The sequence below is a fragment of the Carassius carassius genome, chromosome 1 (genome assembly GCF_963082965.1).
Source record: "Carassius carassius chromosome 1, fCarCar2.1, whole genome shotgun sequence".
Taxonomy (NCBI): Eukaryota; Metazoa; Chordata; class Actinopteri; order Cypriniformes; family Cyprinidae; genus Carassius; species Carassius carassius.
The window spans coordinates 52714553-52730273 of record NC_081755.1 but is presented as its reverse complement, the minus strand read 5'-3'; the positions used below and the strand labels follow the sequence as shown (position 1 = coordinate 52730273).

Genomic DNA, 15721 nt, shown 5'->3' with positions numbered 1-15721 from the left:
AACGGAGGCCTAAGATGATGCAGAGTATGGCACTGGTTGTCTTGATGGTGGACGTGAACAGAGTTTTGGATGACTCGGTGTGTGAGCGGATGATCTTGAAGGCAGACGTCAGTTGGAGGAGGTGGCACTTTTGCTCTGGTGGTTTGTGAAGCAAGTGCCTTAGAGACGGTGGCTTGAGTTGGAGCAGAGAGCTCGTGGGTGGAAGGAAACGGTTCTACTTTGGACAGTCGTAGTAGATGAGGAATGCTAGAAAACTGTCATGGGACAGGGATAAGTTGATTTTAAGAGTATATTACAGTGATGTCCAGCGGATGACGTAGCACCAGGAAGTGATCAACATGCAGAGGAGAGAGCAAAAACAAATTAGTAGTGCAAAACAAGGATTTGTATTTAAAAAGAATAATAATTGTTGAGATTTTCAATATAAGTGAAGAGGACACTGGTTTACCGTTGCTGTAAACAAACCTAGTTTCTTGCGAGACTAGCATATATTCACCACGAGCTTACACGACTATCTGCTGGACGCCACTCTCGTGTGAATGTGTGTACGACAGTTAGCAGAAGCTAGAGATTAAGGTTTATAAAGTTGTAAATATGGATTACTTTCTTTACCCAAGCGCATCACTTTGCGAGGCATTTATTACACCCACTGCAGCTGTGTGGACTTCTTTTATAATTGATTGTTTTCATTTTTATTATGGATTGGACTCAAAATTTTGGGCTACCATCCACTCCAATTATAAAACATGGATGGGCCAGGATTTTTTTTAATATAACTGATTTTATTCGTCTGAAAGAAGAAAGTCATATACATCTAGGATGGATTGAGGGTACGTAAATCATGGGTTAATACATTTTTTTGGGTGAACTAATCTTTTAATGAGCTCCAACTGTGTCAAACTGATAATCTGATTGTGCTCCGCCTGAACCTTGTTAATGAAACATCATCATTTAATGAACTGCACACAAACACAAGATGGTTCTTCAAAGGCATCTGCAGTTTTATTAAAACAATTCAGAAAATGCAGAAATTCAGACAAAGTGAGAGCAGAAAGAGTGCATGTGACGGAGTTATTAGTTAGATATTAAAACACAACCAGAAACATTGAAATAAATTATTAAAAACAGCAAATAATAAAAACTTTTTCTGCATTAACAGCTCATTCCTGACATGTGTGACTTTACATCACCATCTATGATTATCTATTATCATGTGCTGTCATAATAAAAGTCCCGCTGTCATATAATCAAAAATAAAAGAAAAGATAAAAAAACTACCGACGCAAAATAAAACAAACACATCAGACCTGAAGTTACACAACTAAACCTGAAGTCATGTTTTATTTGTTTGTGTGTGTGTTATGTGGCCGTGATGGTGGTTCCTCCTCCGAGCCGAAGCAGTGTGTGTGTGTGTGTGTGTGTGTGTATATCTGTGTGTGTGTGTTATCTGTGTGTGTGTTATGTGGCCGTGATGGTGGTTCCTCCTCCGAGCCGCAGCAGTGTGTGTGTGTGTGTGTGTGTGTGTATATCTGTGTGTGTGTGTGTGTTATCTGTGTGTGTGTTATGTGGCCGTGATGGTGGTTCCTCCTCCGAGCCGCAGCAGTGTGTGTGTGTGTGTGTGTGTATATGTCTGTGTGTGTGTGTTATCTGTGTGTGTGTTATCTGTGTGTGTGTTATGTGGCCGTGATGGTGGTTCCTCCTCCGAGCCGCAGCAGTATCTGCTGACAGTCCTGCAGGGATCTGCGGTCTCCCACTCGCTCCAGCGTGCGCTTGGCCTCGGCCAGCAGGCGAGCGCGGTGACCCGGCGGGGTCAGCAGTGGCAGAGGCAGGTGACGACACACTAGCAGGATAGCATTAGCCCTCTCACGCTCGCCCGGAGCACAGACACCGTCTGCAGCGCAAACACAGCGTCAGCACATCATACTGAACACACAGCAGCAGCTATAGAGTGTGTGTGTGTGTGTCTCTGTGTGCTAGAGAGAGAGAATGTGTGTGTGTGTGTGTGTGTGTTTACCTGTGCTGTATTTGTGTGTTCGGTGTCGCAGCAGCTGGTGTGTGCGTGTGGGACTGGCTCCTGCCATCAGTCGGACTGTCGTCTCGTGCAGGAACAGCTAAAATCATACACAGACTGTTAATAGCATGTGGAGGTCAAGTGCAGAGGTCAGCTGCAGGCCGGGGTCAAAGGTCACCTTGTGCTGGGCCTGTCTGTGGACCTGTCCCAGCTTCCGCAGAGAGCTCAGGTCCCTCTGAAATCCAGCCAGCTGTGATCCGGGGGCGGGGCCTGGCTCCCCGTTAGACCCGCCTCCACGCTGCCATAGGCTGGTCCTCAGAGTCAGGAGGAGGTCACACACCAGAAGCTCCACCCCCTGAGAGAGTCAGAGAAGATGATTGGACAAAGAGAAACACCAGTGTGTGTGTGTGTGTGTGTGTGTGTGAGTGCAGTGTGTGTGTGTGTGTGTGTGTGTGTGCAGGTGCAGTACAGGTGTGTACCTTGTGCAGCCAGGTGTTGTGTGACTGACACACACTGATGTGCAGGTGAGCACTTGAGCGCTGGCAGTGACTGAGGCAGCTGACGACCCCCTCGCCCTTCTGTGGACACACACTCATCTGCACAGCCTTACACAGCGCTAGCACGGCCCTCGGCAGCGGGTGACTGACACACACACACACACTGCGTTAGATTGGAGGTTCGTGACTATGAACACACACTCTGACGGGTGAACACTTACTCCAGCGTGTGCAGTGCTCTGGGCATCCGCTCCGCCTCCGCCAGCAGTGACCTCACCGACGCATCATCACCCTGCAGCCAATGAACCGCAGCCTTCAGCACCGACGCCCACCAGCGGCACACGGGGTCCCTGACTGCAGAGACAAGAGACAACACGTCAGCATGAGAGGACGCATCAACACACACACCGAGGCAGTGACACACACCTGGTGTGGAGCTCTGATTGGCCAGCGCAGGGAATGGGGCGTCGGAGGGGGCGGAGTCTTCAGTGCAGCTGTTCAACAGCTGCAGGAACTCCAGAACACCTGTGAACTCACTGAAGCAGACATGACAGGAACACACTTGTACAATTTAAGAATCAGAAGAATTGCGATTTATTTAATTCCACCTGCTGTTGTAGTTAGTTGTGGAACCTGAGTGTTTTTACCCATCGTGTGTTTATGTGAACAGGTGTGTGTGTTTTACCCAGCGTCCTCTGCTCGTTTGCTGCTCTGCGGCTCGATCAGTGTGTGCACGGCTCTCTCCAGGAGCTTCTCACAGAAGCAGCGATGCAGCTGTGCGATTGGATCCGCTAGACACACACACACACACGTCAGTCCTGCGTCCTGATGCTCAGACGGCCATCCATGGGTCGCTCAGGCTTACCTTCATCTCTCTGAGACGTGAAGATCTGCTCGCTGCTCTCCGCCCTCACTGACCAATCACAGATCAGGAAGAACTGGCGGCCCAGCGGCGTGAAGATCCAGCGCAGGCAGTCTGGGAGGAGCTTAGAGTCTGACTGACAGGCCAGAGCCTCGGCGCAGCTCAGCAGGTGACCCTGAGGCACAGACAGCAGTGTGAGGGGGTGTGTGCTGTTTACATGTGTGTGTGTGTGTGTGTGTGTGTGTGGTGCTCACGGGCAGACAGGTGAAGTGTTTCCCCAGCGCTGCTCTCAGACTGATGGCTGCTGTCACTAAGATCTGGATCCGCTGAGCGACCGGCATCTTCCCCTCAGCGCTCTCGCTCAGATTCACTGCGCTCAGAGACACACACACACCCCAGAGCGGCCGCTGATCCAGCTTACCTGAAACACACACTCACATTATAACACAAACACATACATGCTGACAAACAAACACACACACACACACCCCAGAGCGGCCGCCGCTCCAGCTTACCTGACACACACATTATAACACAAACACATACATACAAACACACACACACACACACACACATCCCAGAGCGGCCGCCGCTCCAGCTTACCTGAAACACACACACACTCATATCATAACACACACACACAGACCCACACACACACACAAACAAACAAACAAACACACACACACACACACACCTGTGAGCTGCAGCTGGTTGAGTTGGTGATACACCAGTGCTGCGTCGCGTGAGCTGGTCTGTGACTCCTCCCCCTCGTGTCTCCCTCCAACCAGACGCACCAGCCAGCCCAGGGGGGCGGGTTTCCTCAGGCAGTAGCGAATCAGGTTCCAGGAGAGCGAGCAGATGATGTCAAAGGTGGAGGAGGGCAGCACTCTGGACAAGACGGACAGACAGGTGTGCAGACTGACCGTGGCTGCGGCATAGTCTCCCTGAGACACACACACAACACATCATCATCAGCTCTACAGAGTGTGCTTGTGTGTGTGTGTGTGTGTGAGTGTGTGTTTACCCGGTACAGCTGCAGGTCAGCCTGTTTCTTGTGCCTCCAGAAGCGCACTGAGGTGGGCGAGTGAAGGGGTGTGACCGGCTCCCACAGGTACAGCACACGGACACACCCCCAGACCACGCCCACTCCGCTCAGGACCCACACCAGGAGCCACGGTAACACGCACCACAGCCACGCCCCTGACAGATGGAAGGACACACGTGATATTAGCGTCAGAGCGGGTCGCTCAGTCGTGTGATGATTGTGTGAGCGGGTCACGTGACTCACTGAAGCTCTGCGTCTGCGCGGACAGAGAGAAGAGTGAGCGCGAGGATCCATGTGCAGCCGTTAGCCCGGCGCTCTCCTCGGACCCCAGCAGAGACGGAAGAGGGTTGAGCGACACACAGAGGAAGGTGAGCGTGCAGAGCAGCAGACGCGAGCGGTCCAGCACTCCCAGTGACGACGACAGGTCCGGCTCACTCTTCACCTGAAACACACACACGCACACACACACGCACACACACACACACACGAATGCTGATCAGACGGACACCCGCGCTCTGGTTAGACTATAAAGCGAGGGGGAGGAGTCTGTGCTCTGAGTTTAATATGAAGCGAGGGGGCGGAGTCTGTGCTCTGAGTTTAATATGAATTGAGGGGGCGGAGTCTGTGCTCTGAGTTTAATATGAAGTGAGGGGGCGGAGTCTGTGCTCTTGAGTTTAATATGAAGTGAGGGGGCGGAGTCTGTGCTCTGAGTTTAATATGAATTGAGGGGGCGGAGTCTGTGCTCTGAGTTTAATATGAAGTGAGGGGGCGGAGTCTGTGCTCTTGAGTTTAATATGAAGTGAGGGGGCGGAGTCTGTGCTCTGAGTTTAATATGAAGTGAGGGGGCGGAGTCTGTGCTCTTGAGTTTAATATGAAGTGAGGGGGCGGAGTCTGTGCTCTGAGTTTAATATGGTGAGGGGGCAGAGTCTGTGCTCTGAGTTTAATATGAAGTGAGGAGGCGGAGTCTGTGTCTCTCACCATCTCGTGCTTCTGTAGCGGGCTGCCCGGCTCCGAGTCGATGCAGAAGGGCGAGAGCTGAGGGGGGGAGCTGGAGCCCGAATCTGACGGAGGAGGAGAAATGAAGGCCATCTCTGGCTTCAGATCGACATCATCAGAGAGACACACCAACTCTATGAGAAGAGATGAGATGCACAAATGAGAATTCGTTTTATACATTACTTATTAATATTTTATAAATTAAGATGGCAAAAGTAGGAATGTAAAATTAATCAGTCAAATTGCAATACGCATTTTAGTAAAAATTCATTAATATTACATGTATAATAATATTAAATAATAATAAAAATAAAAATTTTAAATCTTCTATTTTGGAATATTCCAAGATTTTTATGCATTTTAATTTCATTACTACAGCTCTCATTACTCAGCATTTGATTTGATGAATATTAATTAAATTGTTCAGTCTTATACATTTGTTATCCATCATTTTTAATAATACATTTGTATTAAATCATTAACACAGAATCCATTGTGAATCTTATGAGTATTAAAATTGTATTTATTTAATTTGATGAATTTACCTTTATAATGAAATTGGATTTCTTTCTAAAAGTAAATTTGAATTTCAGAAAAAGGAATTTGGAGGGGAAAAAATATGATTTCCTAGGGACTTACTATTGTTAAAATTGTAATAAATTACAGTTCCTCAAAGTACAATTAAACAGTGAATTTAAGAAACAAACAAAGCTGAATTTGGGGAGAAGCCTCAAAGCGGGGGATGTGATGTGACTCTCACTGTTCTTGTGATTGGACATCTTGAGCGTCAGGTTCTCCTGCCGGAGCTTGTGGTTCACCTGCTGCAGGTATTTGATGTAGTCGATGGTTTTACGCAGAATCCCAGACTTGTGCATCTGTCAATCACATCAAACAGCCCGTCAGAGCGTCACCTCACACATCCCAGCATGCAGTGCGGCGCACTCACATTGGCGTCGCTGCCCATCACGAGGTCGCGCAGCTCCAGGATCTTGTCGTTGATGGACGATCGGTAGCGTTTCTCGATGATGTTGTGTGTCGTCCGTTTCTCGCCCTCCTTCACGACTCCTCCCATTCCCGCGGTAATGGACACGCCCTGTTCCACGCCCACCCTGGCCCCGCCCCCTGTGTGGGCGGTGCCTGAGGAGAGCTGTTTGATTGGCAGCTTGTCTCTGCCTCCCATCACCATGGGAACGGTGGTCAGAATGTTGCTGCTCATCAATGTCTGTGAAAGAGAGCGAAGATATTCAGAACCATAAACAAAACAATATTCTGACATGAAAGGGATTTAGATGGATGGAAGGATAAAAATAGTAAAACAAATATATATAAATATATTTTAATTAAAATGCAGAAATATTTTCTGCATGAGTATGTCTGATTTTACAACAAATTATCAGCAAAATTAAATAAAAAGTTAATTTCTTATAAAGGTATTTTAAGATACAAATGTTTATAAATATACTAATAAGATATTAATTATACATATATATATTTTTATACTTACATTGATTTTTAATATGTTTTAAATTAATATTCTTTAAATACAATAATAATAATAAGAAGAAGAAAAATATAATAATTTCTTATTTAACACCATATTAGCAGCAAAGGCTAATTTCATAGCAAATAGAGCAGAAATTAAAATTATCATTATGATATAACTTTAATAAACTTATGTGTAATAATTAAAATATACACATATCTAAAAATATGAAATTATTATTAGAAAATCTAAACCTTTTGCAGAAATATTTTAAATCATTGATAGATCTATGTATCTAAACATCCAGACATTTAATGAAATTTAATAGTAAAATGTTAATTTAAAATAAATTTATTTTAAAAAACATAAGTTGCAAAGGCTGTTTTAAAAATAATCATAAAAACAAACCTCCTTGAGTAAAATGACATACCATTATTTAATATTATTTTAAATCTTTAACAATCTCTTTCAGATTAACATTTGTCAGAAAATTACAAATTTTTCCCACCTCTCCTGCATTAGTTAATGAAACTGCTCTGTGATAGTTCTGTCAGTGTGTGTGTGTGTGTGTGAGACGTACGGGGACCTGCAGCGAGGTGGTTTGGATGGGTGCCGTGAGCGTGGTGATCCCCGGTGTGTTCTGGACGGTCGACAGCACCTGCGTCCCGTCCGGTTTGAGCGTGGTCAGAACCAGAGAGTCTGTCTTCAGGATCTGCGGCTGATGCAGCAGCACCTGTCGACCAATCAGAGCGCAGAGTCACACATGACATCATACAGCACAGTAACAACAGTCTGCGTGTGTGTGAGATGTACAGGCACCTGCTGTGATATGGTGTGGACCGGCGCAGTGGACAGTGTCTGGAAGGTCTGACCGGACGGAGTCAGCAGTCGCTGGTGCTGGATGGTCATCTGCTGGACCTGTGGTGATGTCATGATGCTCTGCATCTGCGGCTGTAGGACTGAGAAAGACACAGCTGTGTGAGTGAGTGAGTGTGTGTGCGCGTGTATAGTGTGTGTGAGTCTCACCCTGGAAGCCGGCGCTGGGGTTCTGCTGGCAGATCACCTGGTTCTGAATGAATCGGTGTGTCGGCGTGGGGGTCGGCGTGATCATCACCGTCTGCGGCTGCGCCAGTGTCTGCATGGGGAACGTCTGCGTCTGCACCTGCTGCTGCCGGCCAATCAGAGCACGGCGTGAGGAGTGACCGAGTCAAACCAAACACAGGCGACGTCACAGAATCCAGATAAAAAATGAGGTGTGGTCAGAGAGTGAGAGGGTGTGGTCAGGTTCACCCGGGTGATGGGCTGCAGTCGTGTGTAACGCCCTGTGTTTAGAGTGTAAGAGGGTTTGGTCAGAGAGTGAGAGGGTGTGGTCAGAGAGTAAGAGGGTTTGGTCAGAGAGTGAGGGGGTGTGATCAGGTTCACCCGGGTGATGGGCTGCAGTCATGTGTAACGACCTGTGTTTAGAGTGTAAGAGGGTTTGGTCAGAGAGTGAGGGGTGTGGTCAGATAGTGAGAGGGTGTGGTCAGAGTGTAAAAGGGTGTGGTCAGAGTGTAAGAGGGTTTGGTCAGAGAGTGAGAGGGTGTGGTCAGGTTCACCCGGGTGATGGGCTGCAGTCGTGTGTAACGCCCTGTGTTTAGAGTGTAAGAGGGTTTGGTCAGAGAGTGAGGGGTGTGGCCAGGTTCATCCAGGTGATGGGCTGCAGTCATGTGTAACGACCTGTGTTTAGAGTGTAAGAGGGTGTGGTCAGAGTGTAAAAGGGTGTGGTCAGAGAGTGAGGGGGTGTGGTCGGAGTGTAAGAGGGTTTGGTCAGAGAGTGAGAGGGTGTGGTCAGAGTGTAAAAGGGTGTGGTCAGAGTGTAAAAGGTTGTGGTCAGAGAGTGACGGGGTGTGGTCAGAGTGTAAGAGGGTGTGGTCAGAGTGAGAGGGTGTGGTCAGAGCGTTAAAGGGTTTGGTCAGAGAGTGAGGGGGTGTGGTCGGAGTGTAAGAGGGTGTGGTCAGAGTGAGAGGGTGTGGTCAGAGTGTAAAAGGGTTTGGTCAGAGAGTGACGGGGTGTGGTCGGAGTGTAAGAGGGTTTGGTCAGAGAGTGAGAGGGTGTGGTCAGAGAGTAAGAGGGTTTGGTCAGAGAGTGAGGGGGTGTGATCAGGTTCACCCGGGTGATGGGCTGCAGTCGTGTGTAACGACCTGTGTTTAGAGTGTAAGAGGGTTTGGTCAGAAAGTGAGATGGTGTGGTCAGAGAGTAAGAGGGTGTGGTCAGAGTGTAAGAGGGTGTGGTCAGAGAGTGACAGGGTTTGGTCAGAGAGTGAGGGGTGTGGTTAAGCTTACCTGTGTGATGGGCTGTGGTCGTGGCTGTAGCAGCGGTGGTGTGCGTGTCTGTGTTTGCGTCTGCATCTGCTTCTGGCTGCTGGTCTGTATGGGCGTGAGTATGGTGCTGGGAGCAGTCTGTGGGAGGGGCCTCACAAGAGCCACGGCACCGCCCCCCATCTGATCCTCAAAGAGATCCGGGAAATCCACCTGATTACTGACGAACTGCAGCATCTCTGAATTACACACACAAACACACACAGATGTGAAGATAGATGTCTGAATATCACCGATATTAATAACTCCTGTTCTTATTCTGTCATTTTAATTAGAATTTTATATTATAATTCTTTTTTTAATTTCACAGAAATATGACACTTCAAATAAATTTGTAAAAATGCCATTACAAAAGTAAAAACAAATTGCCATCGCCTCATAATGGAAAGGCTGAGTTTTTATAAAGTGATTTTTTTTTTTATAAAATGATGGTGCTCCTAAATTTTTGACTGAATAAGCACTCCAAAAAAGAAAAGTAAGCGTACAGCGGTGTGTTTGTTGATGAGCAGATCCCGTCAGGGTCAATCAAACAAACTGACCTTCAAAACAGCAGCAATCAGTGTTCATCACGTCACATCACAAACCACTGATAATCACACTCACAGACAACCAGTTTATCATTACAGGACGCTGTATACATTTGAAAGGGGTTGGGCTTAGTAAAAGGTCAACCGAATACTGACCCTGACCTTTGATAATAAGAAGAAGGTCAGAACTGAGAGATAAAGACTGATAACACACACTTGTATCAGACAGCGGTGTGTCAGTTTCACTGGTTTATGGTGTTATTACAGTAATAATAACTGATACAGTCACACCTGTGGCAGAATAAACCGGTCTCTACTCGCACCGGACAAAACCTACCAGTAATGCCATGACAGTGACCTATTTCACCACGAAACAGCAGGAAACCACATCTAAACATGATTGAGATACGACTGAATAATGCAGATCAGTTTCAGACAATGATGAGCAGCTAATGCTCGTTATGTAACGTGCTCTTCACTGTTGGAGATCCAGAATCACACTGCTACAGATCAACACCAGACTCTCAGTCCTGCAGGAGCAGGAGAATCCCACATGACTATTTATAAACACTTGGTGGGATGGACATCACTAGACTAACTGTCTGTCTGTAGCTCTCATGTGTGGACAGAGAAGATCACTATGAGACACAGAACGGATCAGTGCAGCTTCATTGACTGATGATTCACAGATTGGTCACAGCACTCTGGTGTGTGTTTGTTTGAATGATAGAGATTTCATCTGATGACTGACGGACCATCAGCATGTGTTTGAGCTGCTGTATGACTGACAATAACAACAATAATACTATTAACACCAATAACAACTACACCCAGACAAACACCAACGACACTACTAAAAACACCAATAACAGCAACAGCCACACTAACAATAACATTTATAACAGCACAAATAACACTACTAAAAAATACCAATAACAACAAATCTCAGACTAACACCAGAAAAACTACTAAAAACACCAATAACAGCAACACTCGGACTAACAATAACATACACCAATTACATTACTAAAAACACCAATAACAACAACAGCCAGACTAACAAGAACATCAATAACAGCACAAATAACACTACAAAAAAATACCAATAACAACAAATCTCAGACTAACACCAGAAAAACTACTAAAAACACCAATAACAGCAACACTCGGACTAACAATAACAAACACCAATTACACTACTAAAAACACCAATAACAACAACAGCCAGACTAACAAGAACATCAATAACAGCACAAATAACACTACAAAAAAATACCAATAACAACAAATCTCAGACTAACACCAGAAAAACTACTACAAACACCAATAACAACAATAACAAACACCAATTACACTACTAAAAACACCAATAACAGCAACAGCCAGACTAACAAGAACATCAATAACAGCACCAGTAACAACTACACCCAGACAAACACCAATAACACTACTAAAAACACCAATAACAGCAACAGCCACACTAACAAGAACATCAATAACAGCACCAATAACAACTACTCTCAGACTAACACCAATAACACTACTAAAACACTAAGAACAACAACACTCAGACTAACAATAACAAACACTAATTACACTACTAAAAACACCAATAACAACAACAGCCACACTAACAATAACATCAATAACAGCACAAATAACACTACAAAAAATACCAATAACAACAAATCTCAGACTAACACCAGAAAAACTACTACAAACACCAATAACAACAATAACAAACACCAATTACACTACTAAAAACACCAATAACAGCAACAGCCACACTAACAAGAACATCAATAACAGCACCAATAACAACTACTCTCAGACTAACACCAATAACACTACTAAAACACTAAGAACAACAACACTCAGACTAACAATAACAAACACTAATTACACTACTAAAAACACCAATAACAACAACAGCCACACTAACAATAACATCAATAACAGCACAAATAACACTACAAAAAATACCAATAACAACAAATCTCAGACTAACACCAGAAAAACTACTACAAACACCAATAACAACAATAACAAACACCAATTACACTACTAAAAACACCAATAACAGCAACAGCCACACTAACAAGAACATCAATAACAGCACCAATAACAACTACTCTCAGACTAACACCAATAACACTACTAAAACACTAAGAACAACAACACTCAGACTAACAATAACAAACACCAATTACACTACTAAAAACACCAATAACAACAACAGCCACACTAACAATAACATCAATAACAGCACAAATAACACTACAAAAAATACCAATAACAACAAATCTCAGACTAACACCAGAAAAACTACTACAAACACCAATAACAACAATAACAAACACCAATTACACTACTAAAAACACCAATAACAGCAACAGCCAGACTAACAAGAACATCAATAACAGCACCAATAACAACTACTCTCAGACTAACACCAATAACACTACTAAAACACTAAGAACAACAACACTCAGACTAACAATAACAAACACCAATTACACTACTAAAAACACCAATAACAACAACAGCCACACTAACAATAACATCAATAACAGCACAAATAACACTACAAAAAATACCAATAACAACAACAGCCACACTAACAATAACATCAATAACAGCACAAATAACACTACAAAAAATATCAATAACAACAAATCTCAGACTAACACCAATGACACTACTAAAACACCAATAACAAGAACAGCCAGACTAACAAGAACATCAATAACAGCACAAATAACACTACTAAAAAATACTAATAACAACAAATCTCAGACTAACATCAGAAAAACTACTAAAACACCAATAACAACAATAACAAACACCAATTACACCACTAAAAACACCAATAACAGCAACAGCCACACTAACAATAACATCAATAACAGCACAAATAACACTACTAAAACACTAAGAACAACAACACTCAGACTAACAATAACAAACACCAATAACACTACTAAAAAAAAACAATAAAGCAACCACCAATAACACGCTAACAACAATTCCACTAAATAGCACTAATAACAACAATAAAGACACATTAATAACAACAAAAACAATAACAACATCGACGTTATTACGCTACATTCCTTAATTAATTACAGTGATGTTCAAACTGACACACTTATAATTAATACCGGTGATGAATCGCATACTAGCGGACACAAGTGTGTCATCATGACAATCAGTCCACACTAAACCTACTCTAGTTTCTCTAACTATAACTAAACTAAACTATATAAGCTGAAGCTGGATGCTGAATGTATTATGAGTTAATATTCACAATAGCAATGCATTATGAGTAAATATTCACAATAGCAATGTATTATGAGTTTATAAGGCTTGTTTCTACAGACAGCTGAGCACATAATAATAGCGATCTCTGATCTGATCTGATCGAACACGCTCATTGATCTGCAGGATCAGCGCATCGGTGTTGTTTATTTGTTCATGAGCATCCTCCTCCTCCTCATCTTCCTCGCTCACCGTCGATGTCCCCCAGCGTGAACTCGCCCAGCTCGGACAGGCTCGGGTCCATGGTCTCCATGAACTCGGCGGCGTCCATCCTCGCGCTGCTCGCCTCTCGGGATCACGGACTCGGTTCGCTCGGTTCCGATGACTCTCGAGCGCTCGCTTACCGACCGAACGGAGCCATCTTATACTCCGGCTTTGACGTCATTCGCTAGAAGCGCTCGCTCCTCTGATTGGCTCTGGCTCGGCGACGGCATTCGGAATATCAGGCGCTGTTGACCAATCAGAAAGCTCGCTTGAGCGTGGCCTGATTGTACGTCGAAGAGCAGAGGCGCTTCGCTCTTTCGCATTTGACCCGCCCCTCCGAGTTAAACCCCGCCCAGGCCGCTCCGATTGAATGGACACTGCTAATGAATATTTAATGAGAGGCGGTGAGCGGTCAAATGAATATGTAAATATGACTGAAGAAGAGCGTCTTTGTTGTTGAAGTAATATAATCATCATCATAATCATCTTTAGTCAACATTTGAAGCTGTCCTAAGACAAGAACGGGTGTTGTTTTAGGTTTTGATCCACTTCAAATGTTGACTGCTGTTTAAAGTATACTCCTGCGAAGTTTGTATTGTTATGCTGTCAAACTGACTTTTTTTTTGTAGTAAATTGTCAGATTAGGAAAAGCTATGACACACAAGTTCCTATTTTAAATATGCTATTCCCTGCATGCTTTTATTTCCTTAACCTTAACCTTGACAATTAATCATTAAACATAATGTCAATTTGATAACCTACAATGCAAAAAATAAAAGTCCTTCAACAGGACGTGAATGACATTTGGAAGATCTTTTTATATTTTATATATACCTTTCATATTAGTAATGGATAACCTATTTTTAAAGAATGTATACTATAACTTGGCTTCTGCTGTTTTCTGTGTTATAATTGCATAATAACCCTACTAAACATAGTCCTTTCAAAACTGCTTTGTAGACTTATGTGTCAGGAAATATAAAATGTGTTTATCTTAAAAATACATCAAAATATCTCTAAACGAAATATGTAAAAAACATGATTGGCTTAATAAAATACAGCTAAGGGGGAAAAGCAGATGATTCCTGCGTTTCTGAGAGTAAAATAAACTATTTTTATTACTTAACATATAATATAATAATATATGAATGTGAATATAAATGTATAACTTGAAATGTTTTTTTTTAATGTTTAACCATTTAAGTTAAACTGCTATTGTAACGGTATTCTTTATACATGTGAAATATAACTGTAATTTTATGTAATAATGAAAAAAATAATTACTTTGTGTTTCCTTTGTAGTTAAATATCTAATGTAAATCTCACAATATTGTCACATTAAACATACTTATGACTTTGGTTAATGAAATAATAGCAAATATGAGACTGAGGTGCTGTGTTATAAATCAAAACAAGTCTGGAATAATTCATATGTGTTTATTTTTGTTCAACAGCTTCAGAAAACAAACAACCAGTGTTGAGTGAAACTCACGTTTTGATCTCACTTAACCAGTCCAAACTCAATCGTCACACACACGTCAGGATCCATTTAAACACACAGCAATACTGAGCAGGTCAGATTAAAGAGCACATTTGTTCAGTAAACAGCATGTTAAAGTGTAAATGAGCTTCATAACTGAATACGACTGCGCAGGTTTCTATTAACAAATAAAAACTGGTAAAAAATTCCAAACACATCAAATAAACTTTGTTTAATAAATGTTTAGTAATCCACTCACTGCAGTAAAAATTAGAGCTGATGCTGCTCTGTATAACTTCTCACAGTGCTCGTAACGCAATGCAGCACAGTCGTAAACATCAGTGAGCAAACGCTGTGTCTGCATCGCTCACTTGTTCCAGTGAATCTCGTAGGAGTTGCGTTCAGTGTAGCTGTTTCCTGTAGCGGACCGAACTTTCTCTTTCACCACTCGGATCACCAGTCCTCCGACCAGCGTGATTCCTGTCGCCGCTCTTCCGATCTCACCAACGGTGCTCAGGATGTGCGCAGTTGTTCCCACGCTGGCGTTACCCACAGCCACCACCGCATTTGATGCAACCGTTTCACTAGCAGTTATTGCTCCTCCCTGTAGCACCGCCCCCAACGCTGACCCCGCCCCTACAGCGACACCCACTCCTGCAGCCACGCCCACCACTGCAGCGCCGACCACGCCCACCTGTTGCATAGCTTCTAGCGCTGCTTCTCTCGTTCCTGTGGCATCTGCGCCTGCTAGCGCTCCCACCGATCCTCCCAAAATGCTGCCTGTCGCCTGTCGCTGTTACTGGTTGCCGCAACTACTATTACGCTTCCTGCCACCGATCCGCCGCCCATCATGGAGGCTCCCACCGCAATTTACAAAGGAACTGCGGCTCCGAAAACAGCTCCTACTGCCATCCCGGTGGCTCCCGCCGCGACTAGCACTT

General features: G+C 43.9%; 1 protein-coding gene across 4 annotated transcripts; it reads right to left on the bottom strand.

The window, feature by feature from the left end:
• Positions 1–1509: 1509 nt before the first annotated feature.
• LOC132155357 (sterol regulatory element-binding protein 2-like) lies at positions 1510–13501 on the bottom strand. Of its 4 annotated transcripts, XM_059564281.1 has the most exons (21): positions 13289–13500; positions 9216–9430; positions 7921–8059; positions 7708–7853; positions 7475–7627; positions 6358–6633; positions 6172–6286; positions 5394–5545; positions 4659–4857; positions 4395–4570; positions 4065–4314; positions 3625–3791; positions 3374–3545; positions 3194–3299; positions 2935–3044; positions 2730–2862; positions 2491–2653; positions 2190–2366; positions 2015–2111; positions 1660–1891; positions 1510–1620 (listed from the first exon to the last, which is right to left on the bottom strand). In XM_059564281.1, exons 1-20 carry the CDS (start codon positions 13365–13367, stop codon positions 1674–1676), a joined length of 3243 nt encoding a protein of 1080 aa, XP_059420264.1. In that variant the 5' UTR covers positions 13368–13500; the 3' UTR covers positions 1510–1620; positions 1660–1673. The 4 variants fall into 4 exon arrangements, with proteins under 4 accessions (XP_059420264.1, XP_059420336.1, XP_059420238.1 ...); XM_059564353.1 differs by lacking the exon at positions 1510–1620 and having other exon boundaries at positions 1631–1891; positions 7714–7853; positions 13289–13501; XM_059564255.1 differs by lacking the exon at positions 1510–1620 and having other exon boundaries at positions 1631–1891.
• Positions 13502–15721: the final 2220 nt, after the last annotated feature.

Bases quoted from the DNA above. Each gene is read 5' to 3' on its own strand.
- LOC132155357 (XM_059564281.1), bottom strand. From the start codon at position 13,367: ATGGACGCCGCCGAGTTCATGGAGACCATGGACCCGAGCCTGTCCGAG. The intron at 3,792-4,064 runs GTGTGTGTGTGT...TGTGTGTTTCAG, and splicing joins CAACCAGCTGCAGCTCACAG to GTAAGCTGGATCAGCGGCCG. The intron at 1,892-2,014 runs GTAAACACACAC...TTTGCGCTGCAG, and splicing joins AACACACAAATACAGCACAG to ACGGTGTCTGTGCTCCGGGC.